This window comes from Geotrypetes seraphini, chromosome 15, assembly GCF_902459505.1.
Source record: "Geotrypetes seraphini chromosome 15, aGeoSer1.1, whole genome shotgun sequence".
In the NCBI taxonomy this organism is placed as follows: domain Eukaryota; kingdom Metazoa; phylum Chordata; class Amphibia; order Gymnophiona; family Dermophiidae; genus Geotrypetes; species Geotrypetes seraphini.
The window spans coordinates 9,693,456-9,711,386 of record NC_047098.1 but is presented as its reverse complement, the minus strand read 5'-3'; the positions used below and the strand labels follow the sequence as shown (position 1 = coordinate 9,711,386).

The 17,931-nt window shown below is 44.4% G+C and overlaps 1 protein-coding gene across 5 annotated transcripts in view; it reads left to right on the top strand.

Annotated features, from left to right (window-relative positions):
• The window catches only part of SLC45A1 (solute carrier family 45 member 1), a 106,961-nt gene that overhangs the window by 68,082 nt on the left and 20,948 nt on the right, over window positions 1-17,931 (top strand). For 2 of the 5 annotated variants that reach the window (XM_033921289.1, XM_033921286.1), the window contains exons 1-3: window positions 10,084-10,202; window positions 15,565-15,982; window positions 17,149-17,241. The exons of 1 other annotated variant lie outside the window; for it this stretch is intronic. In XM_033921289.1, coding sequence (XP_033777180.1) covers window positions 15,583-15,982; window positions 17,149-17,241 — 493 coding nt within the window. In that variant the 5' untranslated portion in view covers window positions 10,084-10,202; window positions 15,565-15,582. Of the gene's footprint in view, window positions 1-10,083; window positions 10,203-15,564; window positions 15,983-17,148; window positions 17,242-17,931 lie in introns of those variants that run through there. 2 more of the 5 variants (XM_033921288.1, XM_033921287.1) reach the window with 1 other exon arrangement.

The following is a 17,931-nucleotide window of genomic DNA, read 5'->3' as shown; positions in this document are numbered from 1 at the left end:
TTTGATTAATTTATTCAGCCTGCAATTCAGATGCATAAATCCATTTGTTCTTTGTGATGTTAATATGCCAGGTGGGCAGCAGAACCTTCTCAGGCATTGAACTCTAAAGATCTTATTCAAGGGGGATTTTTTTTTCTTATTTTCTTTAGACACAGAATGAGGGAAAGTCCTTTTGGAATACAGCCCAGAGAAGGAAGCTGATGCCTTTGTTAATCAGTGAAAGCCCTTGCACATCAAGTAATTTCATTTAAAAAAGACGTGGTTTTGCAACTGTATTAAAAGGAAGCAGTGACTGAAATGCTCTGCCCCTCTAAAATCCTAAGGGAGGGGATGATCCTCAGGAAAATGTTGCTTTTCAGTTCCCCACATTTGGAACTCATTCTACTGTCTCTTGACTTGGTAGAAATTTCCAGAATTCTTTCTGTGCCTGGTTAGAATATGTGTGTTTCTTTGTTTTCTGCTAATTAATAAGCATTTCTTTCCACCCTTGGTAATTGTGTTCGTGGTTCTCAGTTCCCCAAAGCTGCAACTGCTCACAAGCTTCTGCTTAAAGGAAGTTTTAGTCCATTTTGTTCTCCTTTATAGTTATGGTGAATAAAATTGTTAAAAAAAATTTTTTTAAATACATACGCATTTTGTTCATAAGGTTTTTGTAAAGACAGTAATTTTGATGGGAAGGCCAGTTGAGTATTATGGTCTATTTTATTGAAAAAATATAAAAATCAAGTTTATTTTCAGTGAAATAATGCTAATTTACATATTTCTAACATGCTTTTTAGACCTCGCCCCCATAATAGTACTAATTGCACCTTGCACGTCCCGTGCCTCATCTGGAAGCCTTCCCTCTGAAGTTGCAATGTCAGAGAGAAGGCTTCTGGTTCAGGCACAGGATGCCCGTAGGAGCCGCTGTCCGTGGCTTTGTGCACTGAATCAGTTAGGAAGAGGGAGCTGGCTCGAAGATAACGCCGCATCGATCGCACCGTGGACCGGCGGTTGAAGAACACTGTTTTGGGCCTGATGCACATGCTGGCCCTGTGGACCAGCAGGAAATTTCTGTGGACCGGTATTGGTCCATGGACTGGTGGTTGAAGAACACTGGTCTATATCTCAAGGCAAGGTGTTCTTCGTTTTGCCTGTTTGCTATTTAAATTGAAAATATCGGGCATAGATTTGAAAATACCACCTGCAATGCATTTTCGATCCCCATGACCTAAACGTGCCCCACAGAAACATCTCCTTTCAATGCAGCTTAAATGTCCCAAACATCCTTGCTGGATACAACAGACGTCAATTTCTAAAGTTATAAATGAAACTGAGCCACAGCGCTCTGGTTCCAGAATCTCCAGCTGTGCGACGACCACCGCCATATTTCCTACCCACAAATCGGAGCCTCAAAGCTCTGCAGATATTTGTGTGTTGGGCAAGGGGGTACAGGAGAAGGGAGGCTGTTTTTCACCATTTGCTCTCTGCAGCTTACATAGAAACATAGAGTATGACGGCAGAAAAGGGCCGGCGGCCCAACAAGTCTGCCCACTCAAGAACCCTCCCTCAGCAAATTTGCCTCTCCCATGAGTCCATTTTTTTAGCATGACTCTGTAGCAGCTCCACTTGTTTGTCCCAACGTCTCTTGAAGTCGAGCACGTTACTGGCCTCGACCACTTGGCGTGGAAGACCATTCCATCGATCAATCACCCTTTCAGTGAAGAAGTATTTCCTGGTGTCCCCATGAAATCTTCCCCAAACACCATGAGTTAATGTTTGCTCTCTGCAGTTCCCCAGCGCAAACACCATGAGTTAATGTTTGCTCTCTCTGTTAGCATGCTGTAACCTTTGCTGACTTGAGCAAATTCTTTATTGATTGGGAAGGTGGGAGGTGCTCAGCGAACAGAACCACTGGAGCGCAAGCCCTGCTGATAAATGATTCTTTATCAGCACAGCTCCGATATTTGCTTTCTAACACATATTTCCAAAGCCAGGCTTCAGGAAATGCTAAATGTATAGCTGTTGAAATCGGCTTTGAAATAGCCGCCGGCATGAGGGAAGCCCCTCTGAATTAACCAGCTGTTGCTATCGTGGCACCTTGTGGTTACCCATGTGGGTCTTCTGTGTATTTATCTTTCACTGTTCTTGTGTCCCAACGCTTCAAGGCACCAAAATAGACATGACCAAAAAGGACCTGAAAACAACTGGAGCACTAGAAAATGACGCTTTAAATGGTTAAATCTTCTGGCCAGAGTTAACCAGGCATATTCAATGGCACTTAACCAGATAGAGCTGCTGAGAATGTTTAGTTAGCGCCCAACGCAAAATCAACTATATTGAGGGAGTTCCAGGTATGAAGTTAAAACTTGCCCGGTTAAGTGCCAATATTCAACACTTAACTAGCTAAGGTAACCACATAAAGAGGACCAGTGACGTAATAAGGGGGGGGCGGGGGGGGAGACTGCCCCAGATGACATCTTGGTGAGGGCGCTGACACCTCCTCTTTGCCCCTGCTCCTCCCTCCCCCCTCCCCCACCGCATGCGCGCCTTCCCTCTCCTCCATATCTCTAAACTGCGGCCTTGACCCTCCCTCTGAAGTCACTTCCTGGTCACAGGACCAGGAAGTGATGTCATAAGGAGAGCCGAGGCTAGCGCAGGCAGCTGGTTGGCGATGCTACTTGCGCCGGTGCAGTTAAAGCAGTACGGTGGAAGATAAGGGGTGCATGCGTTTGGCAGGGTGGGTGTAGGAAAGGAGAAAGGGCAGAGAAGAGGGCGGGGGGAGGCACCACCACTCCAGATACCTCCCATTCTCGCTACACCACTGAATAGGACCACGTAAAAATCAGGAGTACATGTCCATGGAAATCTGGACAACTGGTAACCCTAACTAAGGAACTATTTACAGAATCAGACCATTGCTTTCGATGGAAGTAAAACCCCCAAATGTCTCAATCCGTCATCCTTTTTCTGGAGCCATAAGGAAACCCTACTTCTAACCCTTCAGCAATGTTGCTCAGAAATAGGGTTACCAGATTTCACAAAGTAGAAACCCGGGCACGTGGCTCCGCCCCCATTCTGCCCTGTTCCACCCCAGCCCCGCCCCCACACAAACCTCCTCTTTAGCTCGTGGCTATGTCTGGGAGGGCCTCCGAGCATGCGTGGCTGTGATGCGATGATGTCACATGCATGCATGCATGTGTTCAAGGCTTGGGCGGTTAAGGCAGAACTTACAGGAATGGGAGACGGGGACAGCGCCAAAACTCACAGGGTGAGTTCCTGCAGGGACGGGGACAAATTTGCTCCCGTGTCATTCCCTAATCTGGACCTCTGGTAAACCTACTCACAAACATATCGAACAAAAAAGCCCCAGTACTGATCTTTGCACATTTTGTATTTTACGTATCTAATTCCAGGTGCTTTTGAACAAATGCATGATGCATTATGTAAACCATGTGTGCATGTGCATTGATTGTACGGATTATACTAAACTCTAGTGGCCAATTAAAAAAAAAAAAAGGCCAAATTAGCTCTCAGTCAAACCAAATTTTTCTCCCCAGAACATGAAAGCAATTACGTGATGCTTGCTTGCCTTCTAGTGGACAAATTTAAGAATTGTTCTCCTCCAAAGATCAGGAACGAAATTCAGGTCACCATAGGGTTCATTTTCTAAGCATTTTAGGGCCCCTTTTACAAAACTGCAGTGGCGACTCCTGGCGTGGTAAATACGACACAGCTTATAGGAATTGTAATGGAGGGTGGCTGGTACATTAAAAATGTGCTTCACCAATATTTTCTCTCTTAAAATTGGCAGGAACAAAGGAGTAGGCCAGTGATTCCCAACCCTGTCCTGGAGGAACACCAGGCCAATCGGGTTTTCAGGCTAGCCCTAATGAATATGCATGAGAGAGATTTGCATATGATGGAAGTGATAGGCATGCAAATTTGCTTCATGCATATTCATTAGGGCTAGCCTGAAAACCCAATTGGCCTGGTGTTCCTCCAGGACAGGGTTGGGAACCACTGGAGTAGGCTAATAATTGAAGCAGCAAGCTGAGAACCAAGGAACTAAGGGTTCAGATCCTGTTTTCCCCACTGATGCTCCTCAAACTCTTGGGCAATTCACCTCAAATTCCATTGCCTGAGCTGGAAAGTTAGAAAAAATAGTATGTCTGCCTAGGGCAGGGGTAGGGCACTCCGGTCCTCGAGAGCCGTATTCCAGTCGGGTTTTCAGGATTTCCCCAATGAATATGCATTGAAAGCAGTGCATGCAAATAGATCTCATGCATATTCATTGGGGAAACCCTGAAAACCCGACTGGAATACGGCTCTCGAGGACCGGAGTTCCCTACCCCTGGCCTAGGGTTACCCTGGCTCCAGAAAAAAGAGGATGGATTGAGACATCCAAGTTTAGCTTCCGTTGCTTTCTTTTCTTTTTTAAATTCTTTATTCATTTTAAAACTTTCAATAAGTGCAATACAAGATGAAAACCTTTTACACTTTGAGATCACTTAATATTCTGTCAGAAACTAATTCAAATCAAATATCCCACCCCCCAAAACCTCAACAATTATTTTCAGTTTTAAGAAAACAAAAATTATTCCCCTCCCCCCCCCCCATCTTGGACATTATTTTGCTCTGAGCTTTGATGATTTGAGGAATAAAAGCTGAATTGTAGGCTCCTTTATAGGACAGTTTAAATCAGTGGTTCCCAACCCTGTCCTGGAGGACCACCAGTCCAGTCGGGTTTTCAGGCTAGCCCTAATGAATATGCATGAGAGAGATTTGCATATAATGGAAGTGAGAGGCATGCAAATCTGCTCCATGCATATTCATTAGGGCGATCCTGAAACCCCGATTGGCCTGGTGGTTCACTGGTTTAAATCTTAAAAGAGCAAACTTTCTGAGCTAGTTTCTATAGTAGAAAAGCCTTTTATACTTTTGCCATCTTTAAACTTGAACTTTCTGCTAGAGATTAGGTTTGACGTAGGGCTCCTTTTCCCAAGCTGCGATAGCGGTTTTAGCACGCGCTGAATTACTGTGCGCTAGACCTTAACGCCAGCATTGAGCTGCCATTAGTTCTAGAAGTGTAGTGTGGGTTTAGCGTGCGCTAAAAACGCTAGTGCACCTTAGTATAAGGAGCCCTATATGTTATGGTGTGGTATGAATGATTATAAGAGAATAACTCCAAACGAAATCACACGAAATTCTTTAAAAAATGATTAAATATGTCCCACGGAAGGCCCATCCATTAGTGGCTAAGGGAATCAACCAATCAGTGGAGGAAAAAAACGGCAGCACTTTACACGCAGTAAAAATAAAGCTACCTTGTTCATATCATAAGCAAAAAATAACTCCACTATTAATTTCACCAATAGCCCACCACATGTAACGAACGCTGAAGTCACTGGGAAGAAGCTCCTCAGAAAAGCTGTCATCTGCTGTCTCCAAAAACCATGCCGACACCCGGATAGCTCTCAGATCTCAAATGGGATGTGTGATTATCTCCCGGCAAAGCCTCGCTTGCTTTGTTGCTCAAGTTAGGATAACTATTGGCTAAAAGAAATAAAAACAGAATTCTTTGCTGTTGGTTTTCAAGGACCAACCACGTCAAAGAATGACGCTTGTCTTAGCGGTTGTATCCTTATGTGCACAGACGCTCCTAGCATCGACAGGCTCTTGCGTACGGGACACACGTGTCATCTATTCCATGAAGGGAATTTTTTAAAATAAAGTAAAATTCCGGAACCTCTTTGGGGCACCCCACCGTGACAGACACTTTTCTAAACCATGTGTCCACTGTTGACTCCTGGCAGTGTTAGCTGTTAACAAGTTGCTAAAGTTACACTAGTCCAGGCACGTAAAGCTACAATTCACATAAATTGTAACATATTGAATAAGATGACTGTTTACAAATACAGTAAAACCTTGGTTTGCAAGTGTTTAGCAAGACAAGCAAAACATTTGATTAAATTTTAACTTGATATACAAGCAAGGTCTTGCAATACGAGTACATCCAGTATACACGCGTCACATCATCACGACTGAGCCGATGGTTCTTCTCTCTCTGACGCTCCGGGAGTGTAGTGACTGTTCTAAACGAGCGAGGTCTTGCAATACGAGTACATACAGTATACACGCGCCACATCATCACAACTGAGCCGATGGTTCTTCTCCCTCTGACGCTACGAGAGTGTAGTGACTGTTCTAAACGAGCGAGGTCTTGCAATACAAGTACGTATAGTATTTTGTATTAAAGTTTTTGGGTTGTGAAACGAATCGTCTGAGTTTCCATTATTTCCAATGGGGAAATTAGCTTTGATATACAAGTGCTTTGGATTACAAGCATGCTTCTGGAACGAATTGGGCTCGCAAACCAAGGTTTGACTGTATACAGTATACACACATCACATCATCACAACCGAGCCGATGGTTCTTCTCTCTCTGACGCTGCGGGATTGTAGTGACTGTTCTATGAGGGTCATTTCATAAATAATGCCCACTATTTTTTTTTTATTTACATGTTTTGTTTTGGGGGGGGGGTTTCCAAGTATTTCTTTACAATCCTTCAATATAGTCTCCCTGCTTTGCAATGACCGAGTCCCTACATCCGGGAAGTTTTATTATTCCATCCCAGACACCGTTTTTGTTCAGTTGCCGAATGGCTCGGGTACCGGCGGAAGAAAGCTCTTCCAGAGATGCAAAACGATGTCCACGCATAGGTTGTTTCAACTTTGGAAAAAGGTCGAAGTCTGGTGGACTCATGTCTGGACTGTAGGGAGCATGAGGTAACGCCTCCCAGCCGTATTTGCGTAGTTTTTCAATGATGACATTCCCCATGTGCGGGCAAGCCTTGTCGTGAAGAATGAGTGGCCCAGCCAAGAGCAACTGAGGTTGGGTTTTGTGCATTTTTCTGCGCATTTTTTGCAAAAGAAATCACGATAATAGACTTCTGTGACATTTCTTCCACATGGAACTTTGTCTGTGATGATGATGCCTTCATCATCATAAGCAAAAATCATCATTTGTTTAACTTTTGATTGAGCTCGTCGAAATTTTTTTGATCGTGGGGAAGATGAAGGTCTTCACTCGTCATTGAAAAACTACGCAAATACGGCTGGGAGATGTTACCTCATACTCCCTACAGTCCAGACTTTGACCTTTTTCCAAAGCTGAAACAACCTATGCGTGGACATCATTTTGCATCTCTGGAAGAGCTTTCTTCCGCCGGCACCCGAGCCATTCAGCAACTGTAAATGCTCTCTGTCTTTATCTGTTTTTAAGTCCATTATTCTGATTTGTATTTTATCTGTATCCCATGTATTAGCTCACCTTGTTCTGAACCGCCTAGAACTTTTTCGGGATGGCGGTATATAAGAATAAAATTATTATTATTCTTTGAGATTCTGTATGGAATGTTGCTACTCTTTGGGATTCTAGAATCTTGTTACTCTCTGGGATTCCGGAATCTTGCTATTCTTTGAGATTCTGTATGGAATGTTGCTACTCTTTGGGATTCTAGAATCTTGTTACTCTCTGGGATTCTGGAATCTTGATAGACTGGTATCTTAATGCATTCTGCTTCATTTTTTCAATCAAGTTCCTTAGATTCAACTTGATGTATTTGATCTGTTCTATGTATTACTTCTTTCCCTGCCGTGCCGGTATTTTCTGCATTATATTGTAAATGCTTTCTGTCTTTATCTGTTTTTAAGTCCATTATTCTAATTTGTATTTTAGCTGTATCCCATGTATTAGCTCACTTTGTTGTGAACCGCCTAGAACTTTTTCGGGATGGCGGTATATAAGAATAAAATTATTATTATTAACTATTCCCTCTCTAAAAATTATCAGTATTAGATGATTGGAAATCTTTAGGCCTTCACTTGTGGAATGCTCTGCCACTCGAATTAAGAGAAAAACAAATGCTAGAGCACGGGTGTCCAACCTTTTGGCTTCCCTGGGCCGCATTGGCCGAAAAAAACGTTTCTGGGGCCGCACAAACCCTGCAGCAAGACAGAGGAGGGAGCCGGCAAGACGGTAAACACCCAGGGGCAGCGGAGGAAAACACTGCATCGCCCTCGGCCGGGGCTGCACAAAATACTTCACTGGGCCGCATGCGGCCCTCGGGCCACAGGTTGGACACCCCTGTGCTAGAGCATTTCAAAGGGAAACTAAAAAGCCATCTCTTCAAAGATGCCTTCTCGTTGTAATTTTTTATCTGATCACATCTCCCCATGAGACATTAACCCCCTTTTATACTAAGGTGAGCTAATCCATTAGTGCTCGCTAATTGAATTAGTAAAAGAGAGCCTAGGTCATCTTTAATTCCTCTCAGTTTTACACCGGAGCATTAATCTCCTTAGGATTCATAACGCCATTCTTAGTTCTTCGTAACCAAACTCTCCCTTTCGGTCTTACCTTGATTGTTTTATTTTCTTTTAGCATATGTAGTTCCTCCCCCTCCTTTCCCTGTGTGTCTGGTGCGTCAAACCCCAAATTAAGTGTATGCATTTTAAACACTGTATAACTTTTATTTTTGGAATTTGCCTAGAAACCTAGGAATAGGTGATCATATCAAATTTTAATATAACTGAAACTTCTCGATGCAACCCGGAGCTCGGGGAAAGAGACACAAGGTTCATGTGGGGGTGGGACTAGTGGTGGAACGGGGCAGGGCTGCGGCAGAATAGGCGGAACTGCGTACTTTTTTTAAAGTGGAAATCTGGTAACAGTGGCGTACCTAGGGTATGTGACACCCGGGGCCCATCATTTTTTACACCCCCCCGGCCCATCATTTTTCGATCCCCCCCTCCCCCGCCCATGGTACACCACTGCTACGGTTCGAAAAAGGCTAAGAAGCCGGTGGGAGCGGAGAAAGCGTCCTTTAAGGAACACCCTCCCTATCTGGCTCAGCACCCAGGCAAGGTCGACCAATGGCTGACAATGCTGTCCAGTGGCGACATGAAGGGGGTGGGATAGAGCCAGATCGGGAGGGTGTCCCTTAAAGGATACTTTCGCAACTTCCGCCGGCTTCTTCGCCTTTTTCTTGGCTGTGGGGGTGGACCGGCAGCCGTGCTGAAGTGCAGGTCCCAGGAGGCTCTGGACCCAGCCGGCTGTGCACTCCCCTAGGGCGTGCACCTGGGATGGTCTACCCCGCCCTTGGTACACCACTGTCTGGTAACCCTAGTTATGACCACAACCGAGGCTAAATATGATTCAATAAGTTATGCATACCTTTTCTAGTGCTAAGTGTTGCACTAGTTGGCATCAATTGTTTATATAGCATCAGACCCTAATTGCTTTAACACACTTTAGTTCAAGAGTCTCTAAGTTTAGAATAGAGAATGGCACAGGGACTAATTTTTCCCCATTGGGACTCATTTTCACATCCCGTCCCCGCGAGTTCTTTTTCTGTCCCTGCCCCATTCCTGCAAGCTATGTCCTCATTTGCATAAACCTCAAACACTTTAAAATCATAAGTGTTCCTGGCTTGTGCGGTTAAGCCAGAGCCTACAGGAATGGGCAGGGACAGAGGCAGCAAAAAAAATTGCGGGGATGGGGACAAATTTGTCCCCAAGTCATTCTCTACATTGCACCACTCTAGAAATCAAAATGTGGTAAAAGTGAGCCAAGTAAAGAACAATCAAGCCACTGTGACATCACTGAGGAGGTTGGCTCTTATTGGTGGAATGAGGCATTATGATGTCACAATTCCAGCTCTGGTTATCAGAGGCTGAAGCTTTTCACACTATTTATTTATTCAATTTTCTTTTAAGTTCAATAATTTTTATTGAGTTTTAAAAATAAAATATACATAACAATAATCTTACAACGAATGTTATCTCAACTCAGTTAATACATTATAGATATATAAATGCAAAGAAAGTGTTCGTTTCGTTTCGTGGACAGTTGGCCGCCATAAACCTGAGAAGTGGCCCCGTGTACTGTTCCTCTGTAGGCTGAGCTGTTATATCTTGCACCTGCCCCTTTAAGTGGCACAGCCATTAAAACCTGCCGATGCTGTCTGCAGACACAGAGCTGGGGGGGGGGGAGGGAGGGAAGGAAACTGCTGATGTCATTGCCCCCACCCTCCATTCAGCAGGAGAGATCCTTTTCTCCGAAGAGGGAGGATCCATCCCCAGGATAAGGGGCAGGTTGGGACTCCCCCCCTACCATCTGCCTCTGGAAAAAAAAGGATGAATCTCCGTCGCTAATCCCAGGTAAACCGATCTGCTGTTCTGCAGAAGAGCTGGGCTTCCCTCAGGCGAAATGCCCTCTCTGCAGGGAGGGCTGGATGCCATCCAGATGTACGGGGCGATTACTGGGCAGGCGATAATGGCACCACTTTGTGCCTGAACGGGGTTCTTCCTCAGAGAGGCATCCAAAAGCTGGTTTGGTGGGCACTGAGACAGACTCGGCAGAGGGGCAAAGCCCGGTGTGACGGTGGCGTGGCTTTATGCAGCCAGCTGCAGGGGATCCTGTGTTTAGTCCCTCCTTATCAATAAATTAAAAAATAATAATTTATGCCCTTCTCAGAAGGAAGGGTCGGAGGGAAAACGGGAAGGCAGAGCCTTTTCTATTGCCAAGTTTATAAATAAGTGACTGCTACGAGAAATAGTTATTCGTACTCCTCCTTGAATGAATGTTTTAGGGTCTGTCAAGAAATTGCAAATATAATTAGGCAGATTGATCATTTGCCTACATTAGGCACTAAACAAGGAATGTGTACAGGGAATTTTTGGGTGGTTGTTTGCTGTTTCTTTCTAACTGCAAAGTTCCAGCTGCATTTTGAGTAGGAATAATAATAATAATAAAAACCCAAAACCATGACTGCAGAGGGTTTTACAGATGGACCTGCCTTTTTTTAAAAGCTTTTTTGCTTTCCTTAAGAACAATTGGGGGGCGGGGGTTACCATTTGATACGTAACCCCCTACCCTTTCTGGGTTCGTTCTACTATTGCCTGGAAATTATATGCATGGCTAGTCAGCTTTAGTGCTGAGCTGAAGAATTTCCCGTGGATATTTTTGCTCTGTTATTGATCAGTTAAATGGCACTGATGGTTGTACTACACACCCAGTGCTAATGCTAGGCCACGCTTTGCAGCTTTCAAATGACAGCTTGATGGTCCTGGTTTGCCTTGAACGTCTGGATTGAAAGGGTTAACTCTCTGATGTTTGGGGAAAAAAAAGACTTCAAGGTCAAGGCTAGCACTCAAGAAAATTTTGGTTTGCAAATATTGAACTGGCCGCCTGTGCTTTTCCCATTATTACCATCACTGATACCATCTGCAGTCTGGGGAGCCATCACTGTCGATGTCTCTCTTCAAATGCAGTAATAGAATTTAAGAAAGCACGTGATAAGCACAGAGATGGGAAGGAAGAAAACGAGGTCAACTGGGGTCCATGGCACTGAAATATCCATCTGGGATTTTGGCACCCTTTATCACTAGTGGAGAGGAGATTTTTTTTTCACACACACCCCGTCGTAGCCCCTAAAAACAGTCTTTTTCTTCGGCGCGCACCTCCGCGCTGCGCTCAGTTGTCTGCTTGCGCCTTTGTCCTGGCGCGCTTTTGACCTGACACCGAATAGTTAAGCTCTGGAACCCATTTGCCAACGGTTGTGGTAAGAGTTGATAACGTAGCTTGTTTTAAGAAGGGTTTGGGCGAGTTCCTGGAGGAAAGGTCCATGGTCTGTTATTGAGAAAGACATGGGGGAAGCCGCTGCTTGCCCTGGATCGGTAGCATGGAATGCTGCTACTCTTTGGGGTTCCGGAATCTTTAGTTACTCTTTGGGGTTCCGGAATCTTGCTATGCTTTAGGATTCTGAATGGAATGTTGCTACTCTTTGGGGTTCCGGAATCTTTAGTTACTCTTTGGGGTTCCGGAATCTTTTGTTACTCTTTGGGATTCCGGAATCACATGACGACACTAAGTATAAAATTGTGCCTCCGTCAAAGATAGGTACTGGAAATGTAGGCCAGGGCTTTAGGTGGCCTGCAGCGCCTACAAAGGCGTGATTCCAGTGCCGATTTTTTAGACACCTTGAAACTCAGTTAAAAACGGAGTGCCTGCCGACGCCTAAAAAAACATTGTTGTTCAGGGAATCTGGGTCTAAGTGTTTAGCTCTCAATAGAGACTGCTCCAACTTTGTTGGTTGGACTGAGAACTTTTCAGCGGCCCCTCGTACAATGGGAAACGAACATGGGATGTAGATGACAGCTCTTTTATTCTGAAACTTCAAAAAAGGGGCTCAACACAGGCTGTGTTTCGGCAAAAGCCTTCGTCAAGAGTCCAGAAATAATTAATCAGATAATATCTGATTGTAGTAAAAGTGAGCCAACTAAAGGGCAGTCAAGCCATTGTGACATCACTGAAGAGGTTGGCTCTTATTGGTGGAATGAGGCATTATGATGTCACAATCCCAGCTCTGGTTATCAGAGGCTGAAACTTTTCACACTATTTATTTATTCAACTTTCTATACTGTTCTCCCAGGGGAACTTAGAACAGTTTACATGATTTTATTCAGGTACTCAAGCATTTTTCCATGTCTGTCCTGGTGGGCTCACAATCTATCTAATGTACCTTGGGCAATGGGGGGATTAAGTGATTTGCCCAAGGTCACACGGAGCAGCGTGGGTTTGAACCCACAACTAGAGAATGACACAGGGACAAATTTTCCCCATCATTGCAGGAACTCAATTTCTCTATCCTGTCCCTGCAAGTTTTGTCCCTGTCCCTGTCCCATCCCTTAGCCTTAACCGTACAAATTTCAAAAACTTAAGATTTTAAAGTGTGCAGATGAGGTCAGAACTTGCAGGAATGGGGCAGGGACAGTAAAAGAACTTGCCGGGATAGAACAGGAAAATGAGTTCCGGCAGGGGCAGGGAAAAATTTGCCCCTGTGTCATTCTCTACCTACAACCACAGATGGCTGAGGCTATAGCTTTAACCACTGCACCACACTCTCCCACCAGGCTGCTTGGTACTTTTTATGGAGGGGGGAGAGAGGTTTTTTTTCGGAGAACCTACATTTACCAGTAATTTTCTCTACAAAGAAACATAAAAACTGATCTCCTTCCACTGTTCTGCAGGTGTTAAAAGTGGCCTAAGAAAACTTGATGACTCAGTGCTGCAGATTATTATAGCCTGGTCCACAATTGATTTTTTTGTTGTTTTTTTTCCCTCTCTCTCATAAAACGCAAATGCCTTTCTAATGTTTTAGTATCAGGTCTGGTAATAGGACAGTCGAAGATTTACTCCTGGATCTTAATGCAGGGAAAACAGATTAATTGCCCAAGCTAAGAGGACACTGAATTCTGGTTACCTGGCATCACGATTGGGCAATCTGCCACTTGCAACTCATGCCATTATTTTAAAAGCATGGCTAGTAGCCTGTTTTCTAATTAGTCATTCTCCAGTATTTATAGAGCTGACACTGACGCAGGATGGATTTTTGCAGTGATGTAACGATAAATACAGTATAATTTACTCTGAAAAACAATTAGCATGAGAGCATACAGTATCTGTGTATCAGAGATGCACGCACAGTTTTGTCTGAAAAGTGTATAGATATTTGGGACAATAGTCTTTTATTTTTTTGAGGGGGGGTTATTTTATTTTATTTTTTGTTCTGATTATCTGCTATTGCGGTCTATTTGCCTTTGGATAAATGCATAATGATACGAGCGGTGCAGGAACCGTTTGCTTCCTTCCAAACTTACAAAGTATGTTTATAATAGAGTATTCCTCACTGTGCATGTCACCATGAGTTGGTGGAGGGGCTTTGTAAGCAGGTACCATATTTTCTTGCCGAAATTGGTGGCTATCTCCCACTGAATATCCAGCCTGGTGGATTAGCTGGTAACCGGCTATGTTGCATGACATAGCCTGTCACCAGGAATATTTACTGACTCATCAGCTAAGTTCAGCAGCCTGACGGAGCTACCTAAAAGATTGCTCAGTCTTTGGTTGTTAAGAGTTAGCTGGCTAGCCGCTGAATATTGGTCTAGCCAGCTATGTCTTAGCCGGCCAAAAATAGGCCAGAAATCCAAAGCAGTATTGCTGTGGACTTCAGGATAAGGCCAGCGATCTCCCATGGTCTGAATATCGTGTGTGTGTGGGGGGGGGGGGGGGGGGGGAGGGATGTGTCTATCTTTTAGGACCATTTTCAAAACAAAACAAAAAATAGTCCAAGGAAAAAATGCCCCAAAACAAGCCATTAGGATGAGGAGGCCAGCAGTAGCCTGGCCCCCAAACATCCCAACACAGCAGTGGAGTAGGGGGGCACTTCGGTGGACCTCACACAAAAAGGTCCCAGGTAGGGTTACCAGATTTTACTCCTGGACAAAGTGCCAGGTTTTGAAAAGCCATCTGGATGCCTGGACATGTCCTCTATAAAGAGACTTACATTCCTTAAGAACGATTTGATAAAGGAAAGGAAAAATGATCGTAAAAATAAGCAGGGACTAACCCAAACGTGGATTTGTAATAAAATGCAACCCTAGCTTGAACTGGAAGCCAATGAAGCTTTTCCTAGTATAAATATAGATGGCCATATTTTTGAAAAAATTGAATATCAAGCATACTGCAGTATTTTGGATTTTCTGCAGTGTCTGAAAGTTTTCCCGAGAGCCTGATAAATACACAGCACTGCACTAATCTAAAAAGCCTAAAACAAGAGATTCTACTAATAACTGATAAAAATAAAAGTCAAAATAAGAACGTAATGAACTCAGCTTCCATAACTTCACAAACCTTTTTCAAACCACGAGGTTCACTTGATATGACGTTGAGAAGTTCCGATCTAAAATTTTGTTAGTGGAAGTGATGGGATAATTAAACCCATTTAAAGACAATTGTTCGTCATTTAAAATACTCTTTGAGGCTAAAAAAATTCTAGCTTTTGTCAGGCTAGCACTTTAGCATCAGTTTTAGTTAAATTGTTACGTATTTATTTATCACAGAAGACCTATGGAGCTTTATGTATTTCTGTTTGCAATTTTATAGAAACGTAGAAACATGATGGCAGATAAAGGCCAAATGGCCCATCCGCAGCATCTACTATCTCCTCCTCTCCCTATTGGCTAAGGCTCTTCACACCTGCATTGTGATGTCATAGAACGTTATGGTTATAGAATCAATGAAACATGGCAGATAAAGGCCAAATGGCCCATCCAGTTTGCCCATCTGCAGCATTCACTATCTCCTCCTCTCCCTATTGGCTAAGGCTCTTCACACCTGCATTGTGATGTCATAGAACGTTATGGTTATAGAAACAATGAAGCATGGCAGATAAAAACCAAATGGCCCATCCAGTCTGCCCATCCGCAGTAACCATTATCACTTCCTCTCTCTCTCTCTCTCTCTAAGATATCCCACCCCTTGTTGAATTCAGACACAGTCTCTGTCTCCACCACTTCCTCCATAGAAGCATTATTAGTTAATGTTGCAGTGTACTAGGGAAAGTACTGACATTCGGGCAGTCCTCTGCGTACAATTGTTGCCCACCCCTGATACAGAAGAATGGTGTTGAAAAGAAACCATAGGATGGTGTTGAATTCTTCATTTCTCTTTCTCTTCCAGGAAGAAACTCCATATGTTATGATGATATCTTCAGCTGCCGTCACCCCATCCCCCGATGCCCTCTTTTCCAATCTGGCTGCTCAGGAGTTCTGGAGACTGCAGTCCTGTGGCTATTCTAGCACGGTCACCGGCCACATCAGCCACCGGGCAAACAACTTCAAGAGACACCCGAGGAGGAGAAAACTTATTCGGCCTTCTCCCCCTCCTCCCCCCAACACCCCTTGCCCCATAGAGCTCATTGATTTTGGGGACCTTCGCCCTAGGAGATCCTTCCTAGAACTTCTATTCAATGGATGCATTCTGTTTGGCATTGAGTTCAGCTACGCCATGGAGACTGCCTATGTCACACCGGTGCTCCTGCAAATGGGGTTGCCCGATGAACTCTATAGCATGGTTTGGTTCATCAGCCCAATATTAGGTAATTAAATCTCTCCACCTGCATGCTAATTTCAAATTGAGCAACTAGAATTTTGCTTCTAGCCAAAAGCTTTCTATGCTCTTATTTTTTATATTGTGCACTAGTGAACATGCTGGCCTTCATTTCAAAAAGACACGGCCACTGAGCTGATCAAGGCAAGGGAACGTACCTGCCAAAATCAGCTGAGCGGCTGTGGCAGGGAACCTCCTTCCACCTGCAAAGTTGGCCAGCAGGAGGGATGCTCACTCCCTCCTGCCAGAACCCCCAATATACCCCCGAGAAATCCCCCCAGCAGGAGGATATCCACTCCCTCCTGCCAAAACCACTGACATCCCCCCCTGAGAAATCCTATGGCAGAAGGGATGCCCACTACCTCCTGCCAGAACCACCTATGCCCCCCTCCTTTGAATAATCTCCCAGCAGGAGGGATGCCCGCTCCCTCCTGCTGCCACCAATCCAGAACTGCCCTAGCCCCTCCCACCTGGTGACACCCCCAGCCCCCAAACACCCCCCGTACCTTTCAAGATGAAAGTCCGGTCAGAGGGATGCATACACCCTCTGTCCAGCAGCTCCAAAATGGTTGGCCTTCCCCTTCCCGCTGCATTCTGGGATGCACTGGGGAGGGGCCTAAGGCTCTGATTTGCCCAGATTCCTAAAGCCCCTCCTTTGAGTTAGCTCATGAGTTTGATGCCCGGATTGGGTTATAGCGAGGATCAGCATAGCAGTATCCCCGGGTCCTTAAATTCGTGATAGTGGAAGTCACTAAGCGGGAAGGGCCTCATTCAATAAATGGCACCTACCATGCCTAATTTCTAGGTGCCAGTTGGCGTGGTTGTCATTCAACCGCTAGGCATCCTTTCTAGAATCACGCCTAGCGGTGCCTAAGCAGACATAGGCATCCCAGTGGTAGATGCCAATATATAAGGCTAGGTTTTATATGGCCTAATTTATAGATTTAAGTGAGGCATTGTAGGCATCGTCAACATAGTTGCCTAGTGGTTCTAATCTGGGCACCTCTTATAGAATCAAGCCCAAAGTGCTTTCAAACACTAGATACACTCCCATGTCCCAAAGTGCTCCCTTGGCTTTGTCTTTCGTATGCATAAGTGTTCTTTTCTCAGATTTCTTTTCTCAAATTTCTCAGATGGCATCCTTTCTTGTTTTAGGATTCATGCTCCAACCATTTTTAGGAGCTTGGAGTGACAGATGCACCTCAAGATACGGGAGGAGAAGGCCATTTATTATGGTCCTAGCACTAGGTAGGTCTCAGAAGATGGTAATGGCCTGCAAGACGCACAAGCTAAAACTGAGCCTACGGATCCTACAGAAGCACGTGTACAGTGCTGTGTAACAGAATAATATTTAAGTAATCCTATTAGCCTATGGAGTAAAAGTAAATTAAGGCCTTGGGCAAACTAATCGGGGACAATTTAAAATTGGCTTGAAGATGCATTTCGGGGAAACTGATAAACTAGCACCTCGCCTTATGTTTTTTTCCCCTGTCCCCATTTTCTTCCTTAAATTGTTGTATTTCTGCTGTTTGCCCTCACTGTTCAATTTTGATTAAGACACTTTTCCACTCTATTTTAAATTTTAGAATTGTAAGCCGCCTAGAAAATCTAACCATAATGCGCGGGATAGAAAGTTTTCATAAACTTGGAACTCGGAATAAAAATGAGCCAAGTGTAGGAACAATCAAGCCATTTGTGACATCACTGAGGAGGTTGGCTCTTCAGCATTGGTGGAATGAGGCATTGTGACATCACAATAACCGCTCTGGTTAACAGAGACTGAAACTCTTCTCGCTAAGGGCTAGCACAAAATTACCGCGCGGTATGCTTCTAGAATAGCGCCCGCTCAATGCTGGCGTTAAGGTCTAGCGCATGTGGCAATTTAGCCCTAAGTGGGGTAATTTTCTATGTGGACTACTGTTAAGATTTGGGTATTTT